Below are 25,141 nucleotides of genomic sequence, written 5' to 3'. Positions count from 1 at the left end.
TATAAATTGGGAAATGAGTGCCATCTAGTGGATATCGCAGTATTACAGATTAACATAAAACTCACCAGGAACATGTTTATTTTTTTCATGCAAATGACGAGATAACGGGTCAATGGTGGGGAAAGAGTTAAAAATGTTATGAAATCACATAAAAGGGGTCAAGCATCTATGGGTCCATTATGGCTGCATTTACACTGCAAGTCATGATGCCCAAATCCGATTTTTGACTATATTAGTTTTTATTGACAACCTGCTTAAATCACCTTTTTAAAGCAAATCTTATCTGATATCTACATTTACACTAAACAGTTGGCGAAACAATTCAAGGTTTCAAGCTTGAGCCACAGAGGAAGTAAACGGCACGATATGCAGTGGACACAGACAAAATGATTATACAAGGTTCATATACAGGATTATTTAACTTTATTTCTGTAACACGACATAAAATGTCAGCATTAGATTTTCTTTTTTTTTTCTTTTTTTAGTTTATCTGAGCATCTAATTACATAAAAATCAACATAATAACAAATTTCATTACAATACACGTGAGGGAAAAAAAGAAAGAAAGAAAAGGGAGAATAAAATAGAAATGAAATTAGAAAATAGAAATTACTCCACTAAAGTCATGTGATCGTGGGTGGTGTCCACCTGAGTTTACGTCAATTGCCAACATCACTTTTCAATGACGTACGAGTTGACGTCATGACACAGGAATATCTATCCATCTATCAATTTCATGTTGTTTATTTCCACATATGAATGAGGAATATAAGAATAGGAATTGAGTCACCTATTAGTATCAGAAACCCAATGAGTCCTGCAGCCTATCTGCCTCTGTTTTATGTTATCAGAAGACAATGCAAGATGACACTCATTGTGTTTGTACACAAACAGCACCCTTGAGCCATCTCCGGTTTGAACATGCGTGCGTCCATCACTATCGGTAACAATACATAAGCGTCTCTGTGCAAACCCTAAAGGGACGGATGAGATAAGGTGCAATATTAGCTGTTTACAACCATCCCACTCGCACTTTCCCATAAAACTGTAGGGGTCTACATTTAGAAAGCGAATGTGATTATTGGAACAAAGAAATGGTGAATAGGAACAAAATTTATTTTTTGTGAAGTATTTCAGTTCTCACATACAGTACTCATTCACACATACAGAATGATGGGCAACCAGCCGTAAACAGAAGGTTAAATGTTTAAAATTCAAGAAGAGATTGATTGGCTGTCTCTCGCTTGACATGAATGAAGGGAGAAACACATTTATGGGTAACGGTGAGGCAGGCTGCCTCTGCTCCGAGGCCTGCGAGCACTCATACACCCTCGCGCCGGAGAAATGAATCTCATTTTCTGAAAAGAGGCTGATATTAATACCAAGGGGCACAGAAATATGCAGGGAAATGAGTTGTTTTAGCGCCGTGCTCCTTTGAACACGGCGAGGCTTTTTTGTCTCCCTTGAAATAAATTTGAAGGAAACGTTTGAGTATTTTTAGGTCAAAGCATTCCCGTGGAGAGCGCGTTTCTTGTTTTATTAATTCAAACGGTACAGGCCTTTGGATTTTAATGATATGCTCTGTTACTTTTTAAGTGAATTTATTTTGACTTAATGAGAATGCATTAGGGTACTTGCACAGCAGAGCGTGTTTGTTGTTGAGGTATAAGAACAAGCAAATCTGCAATTAAAATCAGAATAGAATTTAGAAACGCTTATATTTTTTATAAGTTTATGATGATCTATAAAGAGGGGCAATAAACAACATGTTTAAAGGGTAAGGTGATACTGTACGTTCATACTGTATCATATTTGTCTTGTTTCTTCACCAGGACCCAATGTGTTGCCACTGTAAACCTTTCTACTCTGCTTTTCCTCTTTGGTTATAATATTACATATAACTCCCTTATCCTATTGTGGTATAAAGACAGCCTGAAGTTATCCTTTAATGTGCTTTGTGAAGCATGCTGCGTATCACTTTGTGCCAAGATTGCTGGCAGACTTTGATCACAGTCATTAATTATGGCAGCATTTAAGCAAAACTCATCTGTTATGATGCTGTATACAGAAAGGTATCATGGATGCATTACATGGGAAAACTTTACCGTATGTTACTGAGAATCTTTGCACCGGGCTTTCGTTTGATTTGTCTGATGAAAGCATGGAGAGATTAAACAAGGAGAATCAACCGAGACACCAAACTCTGGTTAACTTGACTGCAGGGCTGTCTGACCTTGCTTTGTGCAAGCATCAATATGTATTCAATAGAGTTAAATTTAGTCGTACTCCAGGCTGTGATTCGGGGATAAACAGAGACAGGGGTCTGTCCTTTCGGTTGAGATTTGGCAAATTCTTCACATTTCACTGAAACATTATTGAAATAACGTAGAGCCGTGCCAGCCGAATCAAAGATTCCTCTTCTGCTTCGAAACAAATGTCACTGGAAGCAATCCAATGGATTGGATTGTAGATTCGTGGGGGATAGATAAATATTTAAATACACTGGTAAAACTTTGTTGTTGTATTTGTTAATATTAATAAATGCATTAGATAAAATGAACTAACAATGAGCAATATACACTCTTAGAAAGGATGTGTTAATTTTTTACACATCTTTGTGGGTTAAGCTTTTAACACATCATGAGTCATTTTGTGTTGATTTTGTGTTAAAATATAACACAAGTTGTGTTAAAGTAACACAAAATGTGTTGTTTCAATTATAACACAGAGATGGGTGGATTCTGGGACAACGCATTTTAGTGTGTTGTCCCAGAATCAACACAAATGTGTTGTTTTTAACAGATTCGTTCTGTCGTTTTTCAGAATGTATTAATCTTTGTCCGATATTAAATGTTTTTTCAGTTTGTGACACCACAGAAAAATTTGATTAAAAACAAATAAATAACAAAAGTTATCAAAATCTTGGAAAAACTGTTGGATACAGGCAGGATTCTCTGCTCTCAAACGCTGGGGGCTTGCCCGCTTTCAGCGCTAAAACCACGCCCACTCACGGAAAAGCTGCGTTCTGGCTCTGGCTAGAAGGGATACAGCTACAGCCAAATCTCGCGAGATGTTGGGTAGGATAAAACAGCGCTTAACCGGCGAGATTTCACAAGATTTCGGCCGTAGCTTTATCCCTTCTCGCAAAAACCGAACGCTGCCGTCTGTCTGAACTTCTAAATACCGCTACAACCTGAATGGATGCTCACGATTGTGGTACAATATTTTATAGATAAAGATTTATTTAATAAAATGCACTATTTACAAAAGATTTAGCCAAAATACCAACCTCGTGCAAATTACAGTGTAAAAATGTTTAATTCTATAAAATGTCGCAAAGTTGTTGAATATTAAATAGCCTACCCGCCGCACACTATCATTCACAACCTCCTCGCGCGCCTTAGTCAAACAAAGCTCTTTTATCACAGTTAGTCACATCACTCCACACTAAAACCAAACTGATGCCCAATGAGAAGTGACAGTACAGCCAGACAATAGAAGGGCGGGTGGGAGGGGGCAGTGCCCCTCTTTCACCCTGCTGCATCTTTTTATTTCCTTAACGGATGCTCGTTGTTATAGCCACATTATAAATGTCTGGGGGCTCTGAGACACAGGATGTGGGTAAAACTGCAGGGGCGCGTGCTCACCATCTGACCTATGTGTTTTTACAGAGCCATGCAGTAATACATTGCTCAACCCTGCCTTCTGGGTTTAAATGGTTTTTAGACAAAGCTGAAGTCTCATAATCGAATTATGGGATGAGGAGCATTTCACTCATTGATTTCAATCTTTTGACATGACCTTCAGTCAATATTAAATACATCAAGGTTATATTTGTACATTCTGTAGGATAATTGATTCATTTGGGTTTTTACAGGCAGGGTCACAATCGAGTAAATATCATAGGCCGTTTCTCAATCCGAAGGCCTCCGGAAGTCGCATTTCTAGGCTGCATACGTCATCAACACGGTCTTATTTTAGAATATTAACAATTGTAAAGTTGACTATTATTCTTAGTTATTAGTATTTTGCTTATGACTTGCAAATTTATTGCTCAGGTAACTTAAATAAAGCAGGCTTGATGACGTATACAGCCTGCATATGAGTCCACCGCAGGCTGCAGCCTTCGAATTGAGAAACGGTCATAGTGTTGTCTAGCTTTTACGAATTCACATCAATATGCTGCTGTGCCTCCATCTACTGGTCATAGGTCGTCACTGCAGAAATTCGTGTTTTGGTGTTTATAGCTTAATGGTATTATTTGTTCTTATAGGAAACAGCTGACTACACAAACATCCAAGAGCTGAAGTATGTAGACATGGTCATATGTGAAGCACTCCGACTCTACCCACCTGCGTTCAGGTATGTCTGTTTAACTCTGATTAAACACATTTCACAGGAATTGCAAGGAAATTATTCTCAGAGTACTTTTGTCATCACAGATACGCCCGTGAAATCGAGCAAGACTGTGTGATAAATGGTCAGTTGTTACCTAAAGGAGGATCCTTGGAAATCCCTGCAGGTTTCCTTCACTACGATCCAGAGCATTGGCCTGAACCAGAGAAATTCATACCGGAGAGGTGAATAATCTCTGTTTGTAAAAAAAAATCTCTGTTTGTTCATTTACTGTCTTACACTGCAAAAAAATGACTTTCTTATTCAGTATTTTTGTCTTGTTTTCAGTAAAAATATCTAAAAATTCTTACATTAACTCTTTCACCGCCAGCATTTTTTTAAAAAGTTGCCAGCCAGCGCCAGCGTTTTTCATGATTTTCACCAAAGTTTAATGCCTTCCAGAAAATGTTCTTCTTCAGATATATAAATACAATATACCAAATGAAAGAACAGACCCTCTGCTTTCAAACAAAAAAACCGTTTCATCCTACCTTGAGTTCTTCTTTTGTAATCAGCTTTTGAATATGGGTAGGTTTCTGCAAAAACACCACATTTTGAGCAAAAAGCAGAGATAATTCCATTTTTGTGACGGACTTTTGATAAAGTTCCCATTCAGAGCGATCTTTAAAACAGACACGGACATGCAGCAGCTTGTCAGAGGGCAATACTTCCGGGTTGTATAAGTTGCGGAAGTGCGCCACCTGGTGGATAAAAGCGGTATTGCGGAAAGACGGAATATCTCGTCATTGGCGGGGAAGCGTTTTCTCTTAATTGACGAGATATCTCTTCAATGGCGGGGAAACAGTTAAGATGTATTTTCTTGATGAGCAAAATGACCTAGGAAAATAAATGTAGTTTTTAGACAAAAAATATAAACTTTAAGTGAATTTGTGCTTAAAACAAGGAAAAAATTCTGCCAATGGAATAAGAAAACATTTCTTGAATTAAGTGTTTATGAAAAACGTAAACTTATTTCAAGAAAAATGTTTTTATTCCATGGCAGATTTTTTTGTTGCTTGTTTTAAGCACTAATTTACTTAAAGTTTATATTTTTTGTCTAAAAACTACACTTATTTTCCTAGGTCATTTTGCTCATCAAGAAAATACATCTTAAGTCTTAAGAATTTTTAGATATTTTAAAAACAAGAAAAAAATACCAAGTAACAAAGTCGACCCAAGAAAAAAGTCTAGTCTTTAGACCAAAAATATCACATTTAAGTGATTTTGTGCATAAAACAAGCAAAAAAATATGCCAATGGGGTAAGCAAAAAAATCTGAAACATTTTTCTTAAACACTAAATTCAAGAAAAATGTGCTTACCCCATTTGCTTGTTTTATGCACAAAATCACTTAAATTTGATATTTTGGGTCTAAAAACTACACTTATTTTCTTGGGTCGTTTTGCTCATCAAGAAAAAGCATCTTAATTTTAGAATTTTTAGATATTGGTCCTGAAAACAAGACAAAATTACTAAGATTTATTTTTTCTTGAAAATCATTTTTTGCAGTGTATTTCTTATTTAAAATATGTTATAAGCAGTACTCTATTCTAAGCTTTATTATGAACATAGTCGATGATATTTACAGTAACTCACCTGTACCAACAGTACTTAGGCTGATTAAAGATTACTAGAGCTGTTACACTGCTACTGTTTTTTGTATAAAAATAAATCTATTTGCATTTTGGCATTTCCTTTTTTTATTGTCAGCCATTGTTTTGCCTGACAGAACATCTTTTGATATTTCTCATTTTCTCTATGGATGTTCCATATCATTTTTACTACGCCGTTTTGTTTGTGCACCTCGCACTGTACTAACTCAGTTTCTTTGTTTCAGATTTACTCCCGAAGCCAAGGCCAGCCGGCACCCGTTTGTGTATCTGCCATTTGGAGCAGGGCCACGCAGCTGTGTGGGCATGAGACTTGCCCAGCTTGAGATTAAAATGGCTCTGGTTCACATATTTAGGAGATTCAACGTAGTCTCTTGTAAGGACACCAAGGTTAGTTTTCCACAACTTTCCACAAATTCGGAAGACATGAGGAAAACAGATTTACAGTATACTGTATATTTTCCTTTCTTTAATGTCACACAGGTTCCTCTGGAGTTAAAGTCGACCACAACCCTGGGACCCAAGAATGGGATTTTTGTCAAAATCACCAAAAGAGAGCATTATGAGGATGAGTCATAATAGTTTCAATTGCCATATGTGACCCTGTCTGTAAAATCCAAGATAATCTGATTATGAGATTAGGAGCATTAAAGTTTGATTTTAAAGATTGGTTTCACTTCAATCTATGACATGACGTTACTCAGTCAATATTAAGATATTATATTTTACACTATGTAGGATGATTTTACGTAGAAGACAATAAATCACAAAAAAACGACTTTAGCTATTTTTCACAGGCAGGGTCACAAATTTCAGTTTTCATCAAAGGTTTAGTTTAGAAATTGATCAATGAACTAATGTTATGTTAAATACTGTAAATATTTATATACAGTAAACCATATTTACAGTAACATTATAGCCTTTTGATTCATATTTTATTCAGTAGCAAAGAACCATAACCATATGACCAGACCTCTTTTTAGTCCATATAATGGACATACTTGTTACTGAAGATAATGATCATGTGCCTCAATTATGGTTAAATTCCAATTAACAGTATGTTGTTCAATAAAAAACACATATTTTTTAAGAGGGAACAAAAGGGTGAACACATTAAGTTTTAAATTTGCATTTATTTATACATAGAAATTTAAAGAAAGGGTTTAAATTTTGGATAATGCTGCTCACTGCAAAAATGACTTTCTTATATTTGTCTTGTTTTCAGTAGGTATCTAAAACATTCTTAAATTAAGATGTATTTTCTTGATAAGCAAAATGACCTAGGAAAATGTTTAGACAAAAAATATAAACTAAGTAAATTAGTGCTTAAAACAAGCAAAAAAAAAAAAATCTGCCAATGAAATAAGAATAAGTAGTTTACTTTTTTTATAAACACTTAATTCAAGACAATGTTCTTATTCCAGTGGCAGATTTTTTTGCTTGTTTTGCTTAAATTTAATTTTTTTTGTCTAATAACTAGACTTATTTTCTTGGGTCAGTTTGCTCATCAAGAAAATACATCTTAAGAATTTTTGGATATTTTTGCTGAAAACAAGACAAAAATACTAAGTAAGAAAGTCATTTTTTGCAGTGCTATATTATGTACACTTCTTAGTATTATAAATATATTATATTTTAGTATTCTTAGTATTTTTTTCTTGTTTCCAGTAAAAAATATCTAAAAATTCTAGTTCAAATTTGGGTGATTTTTTGCATGAGACAAGCAAAGAATCTGCCAATGGGGTAAGTAAAAAAAATCTTGAACATTTCTCTTAAACACTTAATTAAAAAAAATTCATTTGCTTACCCCATTGGCAGATTTTTTTGCTTGTTTTGTGCACAAAATCACTTAAATTTGATATTTTTGGTCTAAAAACTAGACTTATTTTCTTGGGTCATTTTGCTCATCAAGAAAACGCATCTTAATTTAAGAATTTTTAGATATTTTTACTGAAAACAAGACAAAAATACTAAGAAAATTTTTTCTTAAAAATTTTTTTTTGCAGTGTACTTTATTTAACTGCATTGCAGTTGATGGATTTTGTGTTTTTTAAGTTTTTAGATAAACTGAATGCTGCTCTGTTCTGCATTATACAGTGTAAATGTGATTATTAGCTCAGTATATGGGCATTATAAAGGAAAGATACATTTAAGATGACATACTCAAAAACTGAATACAAAAGACGAAATAAACAAATAGTTTATTAAGTGTATGTGTTTGAATAAATTGATTTATTATTAGACATCTTACACCCTTCACTATCATTAATATATTTTAGTCTAGTAACGTTTTTTGAAGTTAAACCTAAGCCACTAAGCACATCAACTATGCATACAAACAATGTTTGGCAGATCTTAAGCTCCTGCTTTTTGGCTGTAAAAAGCATCAAACCTTTGCTCTAAAATGAGCTACTGTAAACTTCACTCTTCCCTTCTCAACTTCACCAGAGGTTACACAGAAACACTAAGGGTTTGTTTGCATACTATTTTAGGCATACTTGCATCAGTACAATGAAGTTCACAGAGGTCCAAGCGTATGAAGGGAAGAACCAGGAAACATTTATGATCTTTATGATCCTAAACACAGTATTAAGAGATGGATATAGTCAAATTCTACCCATGCACTCTAACTTCTCATAAATAAGTACTTAGTGAGCATTTCACACTAATAATCATTGTGTACTTGTACTGTATATCATCAGAAACCATATCAGCAACTGAATCCCATTCACCTAACATTATAACATACTGTAAAACATGTAAGTTACTATACACTCTGAAAAATTGGTACAGTGAGCTACCTTTCAAAAAGTTTACATTTGTATATAAAGGGTGGATAATTAGTACCCCAAAATGGATGTTGTGACAGCTTAGTCTAGTGACAGCTTTTGTGTCTTTTTCGGAGTGTATATAAACATCTAAATCATAAACTATTTGGCATTACTGGTATTGTTGTGGAATCACTGGTGAATCATTGGCTATACAGTTAATCAGGTATTCATTCAAATGAATACAGGAAGTACTGCTTTATGAGCAGAAGGATTAAATGTATTTTCATTCACAATACAAAATTGAAAAGACCCAGACTTAATCTGTGCTGAGTAAACACATCTAAACATGGGAAAATATCTTAAATGGAGCTGATTCTGCCAACTTTTGCTTGTGGAGATTATGAGTATTCAATGATGTACTCTGGATAGATCTGGAATTTCTCAAACACGACAAAAATGGCCGGGTTGGTTTCACTGTCAACACAGCTGTCATAAAAAGCTTGATTGTTGTTATTCTTCTGTGGAGGACGAACGAAACTACTTTTACCCCTCGTGAACTCTCCAACCAGCACCAATGCCATGAACATCTTCTTTCTTCTGCTGGTTTTGGGTTGTGCATAACGGTCAGAGTATGAAGCATCTCTGGCAAAATAGCTGCCTGTTAATAATGATACAGACCTCATTAAGTACCATGTAGACAATGCTTTATAACCGTTATACGTTGTAAAGATGAAGCAAGAGTTCAAATACCTTTGCCATAAAGTGTCCCGTGACTGCCACAAACCCTCCAGTCAAAGTTCTGGTCACAGATTGGCTCTATCAGAGACTCATCTGTACCGTGAAAAAGGTAACGCTCGTCGACATCCTTTCCTCCATTCCTCCCCTTCATCTGTTCTTTTTGCCTAGGAGCAAAAACACACAGATCTTACATGAAAAGAGATCACGTGACATTGTTACATTAAGAAAACATTGTCCTCATATAATTAAACATTATAAACATTGTCCTCATACATACAGTACAGTACAGCATAAAGGATATATTAAACTACAGTACTGTTCAAAAGTCTTAGGCCATGCCAGAATTAGATTTGTTGTTTTTGCAATGTTATAGTGATCATATATAATTATTTCTCAGTCTCTTTAATAGAATACGTCCAGAAAATACAGGAAATGTGTACAATGTAAACTGAAGTGTCAAGTATTTAGAGTAAACTCCCCTTCCACTTGAGCAATGGCAGGAGACTGCTATTAGTCTTTTTTATTCTCCTCAAAAACGCTCAAGATGTGTTTAGTACCAAGAGAGGTCACACTAAACACCGACGATGTTTGTATCTTAATAAAATAGACAGAAAAATAAATATGGATTGACATTAAAACTTCTAAAACAACAAGTGGTGGTGGCCTAGTACTGTATGCTTTCATTTATGAGTGTGTCATTTTTTTATATTGCTAAAGCATTTTTATGGACTTAATTGATCACCCAATGGTAATGTAACATAATACGTTTTTATACAGTATGTTAACAATTAGTTAATGCATTAGCTAACACTAAACTAACACTGAAATTTCAGCATTTACTAATACATTTTTTAAAATCAAAAGTTGTAACCGTTACCAATAGTTTATGCACAATGAACATTTACATTTATGCATCTGACAGACGCTTTTATCCAAAGTGACTTACAGTGCATTACAAGGTATACATTTTTATCAGTATACTGTATGGTTTAAACCCATGACATTTTGCACTGCTAACACAATGCGCTGCCAATGAGCTATACAGGAGTACAATGAACTAACATAAACAATCGTACTGGCATTATCAAAGATTAATAAATGCTGAAAAACTACATTGCTCATTGTTAGTTCATTTTAGCTAATGCATTTATTCTTCAACAACTCCAACAACTATGGCTATATTCATGGCAAGAACTGGTTAATCCATACACAAGTTAAACCATACACAAGTTGGGGAAGGGGCAATTTGGTATCTCTAATCCACCTAACTTGCATGTTCCAGGACTACCCGGAGTAAACCCACGCTGACACAGAGAGAACATGCAAGCTTCACATAGAAAGACCACCCAGTTCCACCCAGCTAATTCATTTACTAATGTTAACATAAAACCTTATTGTAGTGTTACCACACATTTCAGATTTCTGACATACTTCTGATAAGAAATTGACATAAAAGAAACAAACCAATGAAAGACCCTCCAGAGAGAAAGGTTTTGCACTCTCTCAATGTTGTGAATGGTGTTCTTGGGCATTGTTCTACCAAACAGTGAGGCAACTCTTTGATATTCCTTAGAAGAGCTCTGTAGAGGAACACACTAAAGAAACACACCAGGTTGGTTTAGTTTTTAGGACTCAGTATTATTTAGTATTGTTACTCTTTATCATGAACCTAGAACTGGTTTTACTTCAGAACCCATATCCAAAAGAGTACAAAAATTGTTTATTGTGCAATATTGAATTTAGATTGAACACAAAACACAATGTGGTCAACATGAACTGACTCTTAAAGGGATAGTTCAACCAAAAAATTCTGTCATCATTTATTAACCCATGTGTTGTTACAAACCCGTACTAATTTCTTTGTTCTGCCGAACACAAAGGAAGATATTTTTGAGCAATGTTTGTAACCAAACTGCTTTTGAGCGCCATTGACTTCCATAGTAGTATTCAGTGTTGTGCCTGAATCAGTTCATTGAACGTGGGCGAACGTGAACTTACTTTATTACTGCCTGATGAACATTACTGTGAACTCATTCATTCTGGTGTTTGTGAATGGCACGCTCTCTCAGTTTAACGTCGTTCAATAGGGTGCCCGATTTCTATAGAGTCTTCCAGGCGAAAACCCGGCTAAAACACACTGTAAACAGCCCTTAAAGTGTAGTGGAAAAAAGACCCAATCTGGCAACACCAGCCACCAGTGTTTCATCACTGCATGCGTCATCTAAACAATAACAGCTTGGAGGTGACTCTCTGACTCTGGACGCTGTTGAAATCCATTCCGCGACACTTACATTGTTTAACATTAAAGGTATAGCGGAAGATTTTCTTTTTCCGGGTGGATCATCTAGACTATTGGTCATCCCAGTTGTCAATCATTCTGATGATATGTTTACGTAAGGCCGTCGTACGTGCTCGTCCCTAGGTTCGCTTTCTGCACATGCGCACTTTCAGGTGTATATGCGTGTTGTGCTACGGTTTCAACCATTCTTTGCAGCTCGCGTTCTTATCGTGTTTTTCAAAATGTCTGAGAGTTGCAAGAGAAAGTGTCTACGAATTGTATGACAAGAAGAGAAAGGCATCTGAAGAAAGAAACAAGACCAGAGTGTTTTTGGGAGACTATTTCACAGCTGGCGTGCGCTAAAAGCACAGGTTGTGCTTGACACGCGAAGTTTCTACTCGACAGGTAAAGTTTGTCATGCTATTTGGAGAAATCCTTTTAAAATCACTGCTAGTAAAAGTTGATGTAAGCTATGATTAGCGATGCTTGCCCTGGCACGAGTCACGAACCGCACAGACACGGTAAACATGCCGACAGCAACTTGTAAACAGAGCGAAGAGAAGAACTATGCTCCTGCATGCTCTCTCTCTCTCTCTCTGCGTGTGCATTTTTAAAAAAAGTGGAGGGCGTTTTTTTTTTTAATTCGGGGAAAATCTTGCACTATACCTTTAAATAACACCATATTTGTCCCAAATCGTTAACGATTAGCATAGGCTGCTAACGCATATTCTGGATCTTGAAATAAATTCTGACTAAGCTCACGCTATTTAACGTGCATGTGCGGTGTGCGATACCTGCCACATAACGCTTCTCGCCCGTTGTGCGACCCCCTTGAAGTACCCGGCTAGCCTTTCAAGCTATGTGCAAGCAAATAAAAAAATTAAAAGACAGTCAATGCTAATGTAAACCCTGGTTGGATAAGGATTTAAAGTTGGATATGAAGATGAAATCTGACGCATTTAGCTTTAGTGTTAAAACTGATAAATTAATTGCTGTCTGTGGTTCTATACGGGCTATAATGGGAATCATTTCTAAAAAAAATTATATGGGAAAAAATAACTATAAATTAGTTTATTTTTGGAACTGTGAGATAGTTTAAAATTTTGAAATATGAAATATGAACTGAACTAGTTCATTTTAAAATTTGCGAACTGAACTTTGAACTAGTTCATGTAGAAAGTGAACTTTCCCAACACTGGAAGTATTGTTTCCTACTATGGAAGTCAATGGTGCTTTTGTTTCCTTCTTCATTACAAACATCTTCCTTTGTGTTCAGCAAAACAAAGAAAGTTATGCAGGGTGAGTTTTAATTTTTGGGTGAACTATCCTGTTAAAGTGGATAATAGTGCAGTCCTACACAGCTTTTATTTGGAGTATTTTGATAATATTGAATGGCCTGTGGTACCATGTAAGTCAAACTAGGCAGAGATCCTTTGTCCCAGTAAGAAGGAACTTCCACAGAGGACGTGGTGCTATCTGAAGACTCACTTCTAATCAAAACAAAGTGTGGTATACTTAAAATGCACTACATAATACATAACATGTAATATGTGTGCTTGTAAATAATGAATTGCACATCTTACCCCTTTTTGCTCTTTACATCTTGGGCAGCAACAAAACCTGGTCTCCTGCGAACCTCTCTTATAGTCTTGTATATCAGATTTCTCTGATACATGCCTTTAAATTATTTATTATGTGTTTGATTAATGTGCCATAAGTAATAACATAAAAGTTAGTTTATAAAGTAAGTTTACATAAAAGTTCAAATAAGTGCAACGAAGTACCTTTAAATGTGAGGATGTACTGATGGCTGTCGGAGTTAAATGAAACTTCTCCGTCATTGTCGGACAGGTAAGCCTTTTCAAGGATTTCAGAAGTGACTGACGCAACAAGCCTCGCTTTATCCTGTAAGTCAAAAAGCAGATTACTGCTAAATAATCATTGGTAAAAGCCAATTTCTGGTGTGTTTATTTGGTATTAAGTATTGAACATACAGTAGTGGCTGACCCACTAAGTCACTGACCCCTTTGCTATATTCGGTCCAGTCCGCCTCATCATTCCTCCAGTACCAGAGCCACTGGGTGGTCAGCATAAAGTGAGGGGGTTTGGTAACAGACGATGCTGTGGACAGTCGTCGTACTGAAGACCCTTCACATGTCATTGAGATGAAACAGATCACCTGACGCCCAGAGCTGCTCTGAGTAATGCTACAGTGTTCAAAACATAACAGGTTAAAAGGATTTACTACATCCAGATGAAATATACAGTACATGACCACAATCCACATATGTTCACACCTCATATCATTAGCCGGGTTACAGAACGCCTTCTCGATTTCCTCTTGATTTGCCAAGTCGCTCCATGTGACACCATCTGCTTGTAAAATCTGCCATTTATAGGGTAGGTGGTGGTGAACGCGAATGCATTTGTCTATCACAAAGAAAAGTACAGATGGGTAGGTCATGACTTTAAAAAAAAAAAAATTCTTATGTAACCAAGTGTGGGGTTAGCGTGAAAGAAAAGGGGGGGCTTGTTATTACCTTTGAAACTACATCCAGAGCGTAAGAAATAGAGACAGATTTCGTTTTGATCAGCTTCACTGACAGAGCTGCTGGATTTGTTTCTGGTGCGTTCTCTCACTGCTGGTGGAGCTCCTATAGGAATGGACAGAAAATTAAAAAATAAGAAGTAAGATGCTGCTTCAGGATACAGATGTTAAAGGCCCAATAAGTACGATTTTTGCATGAATATCCAAAAATGTAAGCTTTTTATTCACCTGCTGGTTCCCTCTTCCTGGCAGGTTTCCCTTGCGAAGAGGTAATCAGTAACCTGTTCCTGTATATCTTGTGCAGGTTGCGTCTGTTTTCTGGACCGATTCCTCGGACGTTCAGGATTTTCTCAGCATTTGCATCAAAGGTGTGAGCCCTTTTGCAAGACACTCCAAACTTGCAGTCATTCTGCAGGAAGTGCTGGCAGAGGTGCAGGCATGTGCAAGATGTCTTATGCTTGCAGCTGCCGTGTTCTCCGTTCCCTTTGTTGTAATGGAAGCAGACCTGGAGACAATAAGAGGCATATGTTGTAATGTTGGGAGTAACGCATTACAAAATATAATATATTACAGTAATATATTAGTTTTTGCTGTAACGCAGTAATATAACGCATTACTAATAAAATTTTGGTAATATTGTACTCGTTACAGTCTTAGTAACACGCGTTACAACAATGCATTTGTTATTTTTATTTTTGACCAATGACGCGCGACCAGCATCCACACAGGAAAAAGCTGCGGGTAAAATAGTATGTCTGTTTCCGGGTGCTCAATGCAGCATGTTCATTTTTACTTTGATTTTGTATTTGAACAGCGATTTGGAAGTGGTGCGCGTCAAATATAGGGATTACGCGTGTATCGTAAAGAGCCGCTTCTACCCTGCTAAAAAAAAACAATAGACACCATCACAGAAATTCTATTGGTTTTATTGGTTCTATGTATTGGTTCTAATGGAATATGGCCCAAAACACGCTACAGTGTATTGGTCTTTGTTGGTCTCTAATGGTATATATTGGTTCTATGTATTGGTTCTAATGGAATATGGCAGTGTAGTGGTTTTAATGGTAAAAGCTTATGGTTCCTAATTGGTATTTTAATGGAAACCATTAGAATTTTCTGTAATGGTTTTATTGTTTTTTTCAGCAGGGTGGGAAGTCCGCGGCTGTAAGCATTAACTCAAGTGGCCGCAATCAGGTCCAGGAGCCCCGCACACGCATGTAGTGTAAAAAAATTAGTTCTGCGAATGAGAGCACGAAGTAAAAGCAACATAAAGTTTCTATCGTTCTCCCAAACTGCTTGAACCCCAGATGTAAAGAGACTTTCAGAAAGCTTGTCAGTAAAATCCATATCAACACCAGCAATGACAAGCTAACGTTGCTATGATTACAGTCCATATACATAATAGATTGCTAGGCTATTCCTATGCTATCTACAGTTTTATTACAAACAGCAACCTAAACTACAACGTAACATTAATGTAGACTTAAACATGGTTATCTAAATATAATTGAGTACATTTAAACATCACTGTTTAATCGATGCATTGTTTGGCAAAAAGCAACTATATGTTAGCCTACATGTAATCCTTATATTGTACTGAAATGAGCTGTATTCCTTGAGGTCTGATCCTCCAATAGCATTTTTTGATAAGTTGTGTCAACCCAGTGCATGCCAGGTTTGTGCTGTGAATCTGAATTAAAAGTGAAATAAAGAATAGAAATGAAAAGAGGTTGCGTGTCTTGCCATGTTATTAGTCTAGGTTGCATTATAGTGGGCTCCAGCTCTATTGTGTTTGGTATGTGTACCATAATTTACCTGACTTTTACCAGATCATTCGTCTATGTTTATGATTCTGACAGTGATTGTTACTGTATTTTGCCATAAGTCTTCACTGAGCCTATTCAAAGCTCAAAGGCCAACACAACTTAACATTTTATAATGCCTACTCATACTTCTGTTATTTTGATGAAAGTAACTCAAAAGTCACGCAAAAGTAGTGTAACTCATTACAGTTCAGAGACAGTAATATTGTAATTTAACTAATTACTTTCAAATGACAGTAATTTGTAATATATAATGTATTACACTTTGGAAGTAACTTGCCCAACAATGATGCTGTCCCATATTACTGTGTACACAAGATGGTCTGGTCACATTAAACACATCAAGTCTCAGAGATTGATCTGGACTTTAAGGGGTGGTTTCCCGGACAGGGATTATCTTAAACCAGGACTATGCCTTAGGTAAATTAGTCCAACACCAGTCATCTCACTAGAGGAACATCCAGAGGAGACTGTGTCATTCCATTCAGGAAAACTGTGTTTAGTCAGTCAGCCTTTTCTATTAAAGCTTCAAAGGAATGGAACAATGTTCCAATAGAGAAATCAGTAGTTACAATGTATTCCGCTCAACATTAAAACGTTGGCTCCTTAGCAATCAAACATGCCAGCACTGAATTTTCATCGCCGCTTCTCTGAGTCATCCAGCATGCTCTTCTTATTTAACTTTATATTGATGCATTTTTATGTTTACTCTCCCATTTAAGCCTTCTATTATAACTGATTAATGTTATTGACTGTGTGTTTTTTTATACCGATTTAAGTTGTTTCATGAACTGCTGTTTGTGCTCTTGTATGTCCTGTCGCTTCTAGCTGCATCCCCTTTTACGCGTTGTAGCACATGAATGTTTTGTACCATGTTTGTTGTGGTATCTTATTCTTGCTGCTGTAGCAAATGTTATGTTTATTGTGTTTCTGTCATGTAATTATTAACTCATTTTACTTATTAACTATTTTTAGGGTGCCTATTGTACATCTGGCCTAGGACTACAGATGAAAACTAGCCTTTTGGCTAACTCTTGTCATATTTTACAGCTAAGCTGTTATGTTAATATGCACTGTCCTTGTATGAATAAATAAATATATTTAAGTGATTTTTAAAAGCATAATTTATAAAATAAACACAACTGGTGTGCATCTTTCTTGAGGCATTTTAAGATGTGTCAGAGCAAGTGGTTTTCGATCAAGACAACACTAACATTAAAGTTAGTCTAGGACTAGGCTTAAGCCCTGTCTGGGAAACTGCCCTTAATAGTTTAACCATGAGATAACCTGAATGTATTTGTTAAAAGATACTGACCTCTGGAAGTAATGAGGGGTCATTTTGAAGCAGAAGTCGAAATAGCTCTCCAGTTGTAAGCCCTTGAAGATCGTGTTTTTTAAGGAGAAGAGAATTATGGGCTGAGTCCAGGCCATGGGACTTTTTGCATTTTGCCCTAAAATTGACATAACAGACATTGAAAAGACATAAATAATATATTAAACATATTACAAATGGTAGAACAGTAAAATATATGTTTTCAGTTATGGGCACTCATTTGTGTCTCATTTAAAACCAAATATGTTAAATGTTTAGGCATAGATCTACTTGACCAGTTTTCACATTAGGTCTCACTAGGTACCTCAGGAAATTATGTCATCCCTTACTGAAACTTTGCGAGTTAACACTTTTACCTAACCACAATGAAGATGTAGATGGAGGGGAAGAGACGAAATGATGATAGAAAAAAATTGGTTTATGAATAACCCAAAATGTATTTGTAATCCAGTCTGACTTATACCAACATAAATTGTATCAGTGTTACAAGCAAAGGCAATGGGTTATAAAGTTACTGTTTCAAACCGTCTCTTGTGACATTATTAAAAACCTTGAGGTAGAGTCAAACATTTGTGTCCTGTGAAGACAATACAGCACACAACATAATGCTCAACAGCTTAATAAAATGAAAATAATAAATCGGATACACATATATGAGTAAATAAATACACCCATATAGGGATAGAAAATGATAAATGAAATACAACTGTTTGTCACCTCTCAATATTCACAGAGATGTAAAGACTAAGGTTGCTTGTAAAAAAACTAGTTTCTCTAATAAATGTTTAGTTCCTCATTTAAAGGTGCAATGTTGGACTCCTGACAGAAATGCAATATAATGTACATGAACTATATTATCAGTGGTGTTAAGACCTTACATAATGAACTGTATTGTTTTTATTACCTTAGAATGAGATGTTTATACACTGCGGGTCCCCTCCAATGAAAGTTGCCACGTTTCTAGAGTAGTCCTCATTCTTACGTTGTCACAGATGACGACATGTTTGTCCTGTGCCAGCTACCATAGCTTCTCATTGTGTTTCGAAATTGAGGTTGGTTGCAATTCGCAATCTTACCGCTAGATGGTGCTAAAAACCCACATTATAAAACGGCCCGTTCTGAGTCTTTATTATGATTGGTTGAAACGCGTTCTAAGCCATGATAAAATACCCCGGTAACCCCACGGTTCAGACCGCATTACATAAGTATCACTGCGCCACTGTTGCTGCGTACTGATTTATGAAAATAAACACCAGTTTTTTATCATATTTTTTTCTACAATTGCACAATTAATGGCGATATCCAGATAAATGTCAATAAATATTGTTGAGTCCTCTCGTCGATCGTTCTCTGAGGAGTTTCTAACTCAAATTCATACGTCCGCTATTATCCACTAGATGGCAATCTTACCCAACTTAAAGGTATAGCGGAAGATTTTCCCGAATTACTTAAAAGAAACGCCCCTCCCGAGAGGGAACGCCTGTTAAACGCGTGCACGAGACAGAGAGAGAGCGAGAGAAAGCATGCAGGAGCCTAGTTCTTCTCTTCGACCTGTTTACAAGTTGCTGTCGGCATGTTTACCGTGTCTGTGCGGTTCGTGACTCATGCCAGGGCTAGCATCGCTAATCATAGCTTACATCAACTTTTACTAGCAGTGATTTTAAATGGATTTCTCCAAATAGCATGACAAAATGTAACTTTCCAGTAGAAACTTCGCGTGGGAAGCCCAACCTGTCCTTTTAGCTCACGCCAGCGTGTGAAATAGTCTCCCATAAACACTCTGGTCTTGTTTCTTTCTTTATAGTCCTTTCTCTTCTTGTCATACAATTCGTAGACACTTTTTCTCTTGCGAGCCTCAGACATTTTGAAAAAAAAAACACAGCGAGAACGCGACCTTCAATGAATGGTTGAAACCGTAGCACAACACACATACACGTGAAAGTGCGCATGTGCAGCAAGCGAACCTAGAGGCGAGCATGTACGACGGTTATACGTCAACATATAATCAGAATGATTGACATCTGGGATGACCAATAACAGAGATGATCCACCCGGAAAACGGAAATCTTCCGCTATACCTTTAAATACTGACGCATTCACTCAAAACTGAAAACACCGTGTAGTACTGTTCATGGCTCTGAATCTGATCGTTTTTCACAAAAATTGAATTATCTCCGCTTTTAGCTAAAAAAATTGAGAGGTAATAAGAGAACAAATTAAGGTAGGATGAAACTTTTTTTTTCTTTCATTTGATATTTTATGTTTATTTAAAGAAGATCATTTTTCTGTAAGGCATTCAACTAAAACTGGGTGGCAACAACTTAAAAAAAAAAAAGTTGACGGGGAAAGAGTTAACGTTAAGCATGCTTCCAAGCATATTTGATTATCACTTCAACAGTTGCACGATATAAATGTTTATGTATATTTTAGATGAATGTTGATTTATAAAAATAAACACCAGTCTTTATCATATTTTCATTGTGTCTTTGCTGCGTCTGTGTTGGGAACTGCGCTCTGTTCCAGCCACACTTGATTCTGAGGAACTACTTTGTTTGGCGGAAGAGTAATATTTATACTAATATAATTACAACTTATTTGTGTTTTATTTTATGAAATCCTGCTAACGTTATGCATATGAAGTAACCGTTTTATAAAAGCAATAAACCCCGCAAAGCAGTGGGTTTACAGTGCATTTTATAACAGCTTCGCGTTGTGCCTAACAACGCCCCTTAGCTGTTATAAAATGCACTGGTAACCCACTGCTTATTGCTTTATTACACCTTAAAGCAGGGCTATTCAAATCTTACTGAAGGATCCTACCTTAGATCCTCACATGCAGAATGTTTTTATTATTGTGTTTTTTTAATTTTTTATTTATTTATTTACATAATCATCAGAATCATAATCATTTTATAATCATTAGTTATCCATTTAATTATGTATTTGATTATTTAATATAATTTTATCATTATCAATTTCATTAGCATAATTTTTATTATTACATTATTGTTTATTTATTCATTTATTCATTATTCATTCATTCATTCATTGTATTTCTATATTATACATGTCTCTTATTAATAATTTCATGGTGGTTCAGTCTCACATTTGTGAAGTTTCAAGAGCTGTTTTGTCTGTGTGTAAACAGAGATAGATAAAGAGAATGTTTATGGAAGCCCAAGGTCTAAAGGATGTTGCAGCTGAGCAATTTTGAACAGTGCATGCTGTATTCATGGGTTTAGACGAGGTTTGAACATTGAGACATAAGCAACTGAAACTAAGCTGTCCATCAATAAAACTCTGTTCTATTTTATCATCTAAACCAGGAGTGGGGAACCCTGGGTCCTGGAGGCCCACTGTCCTGCAAAGTTTAGTTCCAACCCTAAACAAACACAGCTGAATTTAATTTCCAAGTAATCCTGAAGACTTTAATTAGATTTTTCAGGTGTGTTTAATTAGAGTTGGAACTAAACTCTGCAGAACAGTGGCCCTCCAGGACCAGGGTTCCCCACCCCTGATCTAAACCTTCGTCTCACGTCCTGTTTATGCTCTAATCTAGCAACGATTGATCAACCTTTTAACTGACAGATGCCTGTTAAACAAGTAAACTTATATTTTCTGACGTGATCTGGCGACCTGGATTGTTTGGCGACCTGGACGTGATCTGGCAACCTGGATTGTTTTTATTCTGTCTGTAGTGTGGAGACCTGATCTAATGCTGCGTTCCAGGCAACCTGTAACCCGTAAAACACGACTTCAAAACCACGACTCACGACTCTGAACTGGGATCTAGTAAGAGTTCACGGGTGGGAAGTCACTGGTTTGACTGCTGTTCCAGTGCACTTTTACAGGTAGAAGGTTGTAAAAACACTGGTTACAGGCTGCCTGGAACGCATACTCCCAGCTCAGAGTCGCAAGCCGCGGCCCCGAAGCCGCAATTCACGGGCCCAAAAACCTGCCCGGAACGCAGCACTACATTACCCTGGAGGGTCGAAGCACCGCACAGTCCAGCTCCAACCCCAACCAAACCCACCCACCTGTGATTTTCTAGTGATCATGATTCATAAAGCTTGCTCAGGTGTGTTTGATTAGGGTTGGAGCTAAACTATGCAGTGCTCGGCCCTCCATGTTAAGATTTGAATAGCCATTTGATTTAAACACTTGACCCTCACCGCTCCGGAATCCACTCAGCGATCCCCGAGTGTGCCGGCACCACCCCCAGCATAGCCCAGCACAATCCATTGAACTGGACCAGACCATTATCATAAATAACTGCTGCAGCAGGCGCAATGATATCACGCAGTGCCCCAAAATAGTCCCCTGCTATTGAAACTAACCAAGGGGACTATTTTCGGGCACTGTGTAATATCATTGCGCCTGCTGCAGCCATGGTATGGCAGCAAAGTCCTTGATTATTACGTCAGAATGAGAGTATAGTTCCTAGCCATATCGGCCTAGAAAATCGCAACTTTTAATTTTCCGTCTGTTTTAGTTGGTACATGATGTAACTACAAACGATTTAAGTTTTAAATAGGAAAAATATAGAAACTTTGGATTATTTTTAGCACGATGCTAACGGTCCAATCAGATTCAATGGACCACGCCAAACCATGATAAAAGTGGCACCGCCAGACCCGGAGACTGGCTGAATGGATTCCAAAACAGTAAAAATGAAATGTTTCACTTTAGGAAAGTTGGAAAATGAGCCTATTTTTTTTTAAAGTGGAGTGCCCCTTTAAAGGTGCAGTGTGTAAATTTTAGCGGCATCTAGTGGGGAGGTTGCGAATTGCAACCAACAGCTCAGTCCACTGCTCACCCCTCGCTTTTGAAACACATAGAGAAGCTATGGTAGCTGGCACCGGACAAACATGTCATCAACTTAGTAAAAAAAGTTGTCCGTTAAGGGCTTCTGTAGAAAAATGGCGGCACAAAATGGCGACTTCCATGTAAGGGGACCCTCGGTATATGTACATAAAAATTCTGAGGTAATAAACACATAACGGTTCATTATGAAAAGTCTACACCCCTGATAATATAGTTTAGTATATTATTTTGCATTCCTGTCAAGAGATCCTTCTAAAAATTACACACTGCACCTTTAAATAGTATTTATAAATATCCAAAACAATGCTAATTTCTGTACATTTATTTTGGCATTGCCCTTATGAGTCTCTTTTGATCAAATATACTTGATTTTATTGTTGATATGTTGAGGAAAATTTTACTTTGCAGTGGAAAGATGTTTTTTTTAAGGTATTACTGTAAACTGCAATGATAAACAAACCCACACTTATTTGCTTATTTTATCTATTATTTATAGCCATTTATTTTAATGGCTAAATTAGGTGTAGATTTTCAGTGAAAAAACATGTTTTATAGCATTTAAAATTTAAGATAAATTTTATATTTAATCAAAATATTATATTTTTAAGTTTCAAGCATGTACTCTCTTTACAGTATTCTTATAATATTGTTTATACCTCCTCTTAGCATTTAAAATGGTTATTTTTGTTATATTTTCATCAATAAAAAAATGTAGAAAAGGTGTAACAAACAACAACAACAAAAAAAAGCTAATTTTCAGTTTTGGTTTTCAGCTCAGTGTGTCGTGTCCTAGTTTTAGGTAGCAGTTTTCAGTTTCCATACATCTCCATTTAATTGCACCACAATGCAGTGAGTCAATCAAATGAAACTTAAAATTTATACATTTGCATCCGTTCATTTGATTTATACATTTATTTATCACAAGCAATGTGTATTGAGAGTCAACAATCAATGCATCAAAGCTAGTGTAGGAGTTTAAAGCAATAAGACAAATGTTTTAAAAATATGAGCTAGTAAATGCTTATCAAGGGGTGAGAACCAGAAGTGACATTGAGTGAAATGGAAATCAAATGAAAGCGGCTCTTTCTGTTGCTAAAATGAATTAATCAATTTGGAGTTATAAAAGATTAAAATTAGTACACAAAGCAATATCAGACAATGGTAATGTTTTTGGTGTAGCCCTCCTTTAAAGTTGGTAAAATGTCACAAACAAACAAACTACTTTGCTTGTTTGCATATTGTTACTACACAACAAATAAACAAGAGTATAAAAAGTGTTTTAAAGGTCAAAACTGTGCATAAATCAACACCAATATACCTGTACTCGCCTCGTATCTGATAGCACTAGTTCCCTAAGGTATTACATGGCAACCATAGTTTTCACCAAAATACAATAGTTACCACATTTGTTATTTAAATACAAAACAACATCCAAGTAACACATGACTGTTCATATTAACAATAAAATAAAACGAGTTCACTATTATTTTAATAATCTCGATGTCAGTAATTTTATAACATAATTCAATCTGTACGTGAGGCCCTTGTCTTAACTTCTTATTTATGAATTATAACAGGCCTGTGTGAAACCCTCAAACTTCACTTACCCAAATCTGCAGTTTCCACACACAAAGTATCTGCACAGGTGCAGCTCTTCACATCCGAGACATTTGTCATTTTTGCATAATCGCAGTGATGTTTTGGCTATGATCAGGCTTTCAGCACTCAGTATCGACTGGTTGGTGCCGGAGTCCTCACCATCATCCTCTTTAATAACAAACTTCTCCTGATCGTCGAGCACCATAGACAGCACCTGATCCGCAACCGTAAAGCTCTGCCGCAAATTTCTGTCAACTGCACCATAATCGGAACAGCCTTCATTTTTACACAGAAAGTTGAATATGTGGCTCGACACAGCGGACGACATTTTCAGATAAAGGGATTTGTTTTACAGATTGCTTTCGTGTTGACGCTGGTTTGCAGGCAGGGCTGGTTGAGCATTTAAAAGGAAACGAAAGCGAAACACGCATCTCATCGTTGTTTGGCGACCTCTGCCGGTTGTCAATCAGTGTTTCAACTATTTTCAATGGATAGTGTATATTCTAAAGCCTGCTTGAAGTTTATTTTGTAAAACCAGACAGGGTATTTATAATAAATACTTTTCAGCTTTTACCCTGCAAGTTATTTTTATCCAGGTTAATGGATAATAAACATGAATGTTCTTTTGTGGATCTGAAAACAAATAAGTATAGGCCTACTTCATGTTTTAATTGCCACTTAACATTATCATTTTGGACTGGGATTTCAGTGGTTTTTTTTTTTTTTTTTGCTTTGTTTGTTTAAAGGTGCAGTGTGTAATTTTTAGAAGGATCTCTTGACAGAAATGCAAAATAATATACAAAACTATATTATCAGTGGTGTATAAAGACCTTTCATAATGAACCGTTGTTTTTATTACCTTAGAATGAGATGTTTTTATCTACATACCCAGAGGGTCCCCTTACATGGAAGTCGCCATTGTGTGCCACCATGTTTTTTACAGAAGCTCTTAACGGACAAAATTTTTTACTAAGTTATCTTCAACGGTGATATGTTTGTCCTGTGGCAGCTACCGTAGCTTCTCTATGCATTTCAAAAGTGAAGGGTGAGCTGTAAACTGAGTTGTTGGTTACAATTTGCAATCTCACCACTAGATGCCACTAAAATTTACACACTGCACCTTTAAAGAGCACTAATGGTCCGAACACTGATCTATATAAATGACTGGATTGCGCATGACGTCTAACTGTGAAGCCACCGCGCCGCCATGTTGGTATACCCAA

At 36.5% G+C, this 25,141-nt stretch overlaps 2 protein-coding genes across 8 annotated transcripts in view; one reads left to right on the top strand and one right to left on the bottom strand.

Moving 5' to 3' along the window:
- tbxas1 (thromboxane A synthase 1 (platelet)) overlaps positions 1–6,673 on the top strand; it is an 87,372-nt gene extending 80,699 nt beyond the window's left edge. For all 3 annotated transcript variants that reach the window (XM_055174205.2, XM_055174203.2, XM_055174204.2), the window contains 4 exons: positions 4,274–4,362; positions 4,443–4,580; positions 6,232–6,394; positions 6,488–6,673. In XM_055174205.2, coding sequence (XP_055030180.2) covers positions 4,274–4,362; positions 4,443–4,580; positions 6,232–6,394; positions 6,488–6,583 — 486 coding nt within the window. In that variant the 3' untranslated portion in view covers positions 6,584–6,673. The remainder of the gene's footprint in view (positions 1–4,273; positions 4,363–4,442; positions 4,581–6,231; positions 6,395–6,487) is intronic.
- A 2,289-nt stretch (positions 6,674–8,962) lies between these two features.
- On the bottom strand, positions 8,963–24,346 carry parp12a (poly (ADP-ribose) polymerase family, member 12a). Of its 5 annotated transcripts, none has more exons than XM_055174497.2 (12): positions 23,927–24,343; positions 17,478–17,613; positions 14,568–14,844; positions 14,332–14,445; positions 14,089–14,221; positions 13,815–13,998; positions 13,576–13,696; positions 13,375–13,468; positions 13,197–13,281; positions 10,978–11,108; positions 9,526–9,677; positions 8,963–9,433 (listed from the first exon to the last, which is right to left on the bottom strand). In XM_055174497.2, the coding sequence occupies exons 1-12, from the start codon at positions 24,244–24,246 to the stop codon at positions 9,174–9,176; spliced, it is 2,007 nt and encodes a 668-aa protein (XP_055030472.2). In that variant the 5' UTR covers positions 24,247–24,343; the 3' UTR covers positions 8,963–9,173. The 5 variants fall into 5 exon arrangements, with proteins under 5 accessions (XP_055030472.2, XP_055030473.2, XP_073709807.1 ...); XM_055174498.2 differs by having other exon boundaries at positions 14,332–14,442; XM_073853706.1 differs by having other exon boundaries at positions 13,197–13,278; positions 13,815–14,221; positions 23,927–24,346.
- Between the last annotated feature and the right edge of the window lie 795 nt (positions 24,347–25,141).

Source organism: Misgurnus anguillicaudatus, chromosome 15 (genome assembly GCF_027580225.2).
Source record: "Misgurnus anguillicaudatus chromosome 15, ASM2758022v2, whole genome shotgun sequence".
Lineage (NCBI taxonomy): Eukaryota > Metazoa > Chordata > Actinopteri > Cypriniformes > Cobitidae > Misgurnus > Misgurnus anguillicaudatus.
This window is presented reverse-complemented; position numbering and strand designations above follow the sequence as displayed.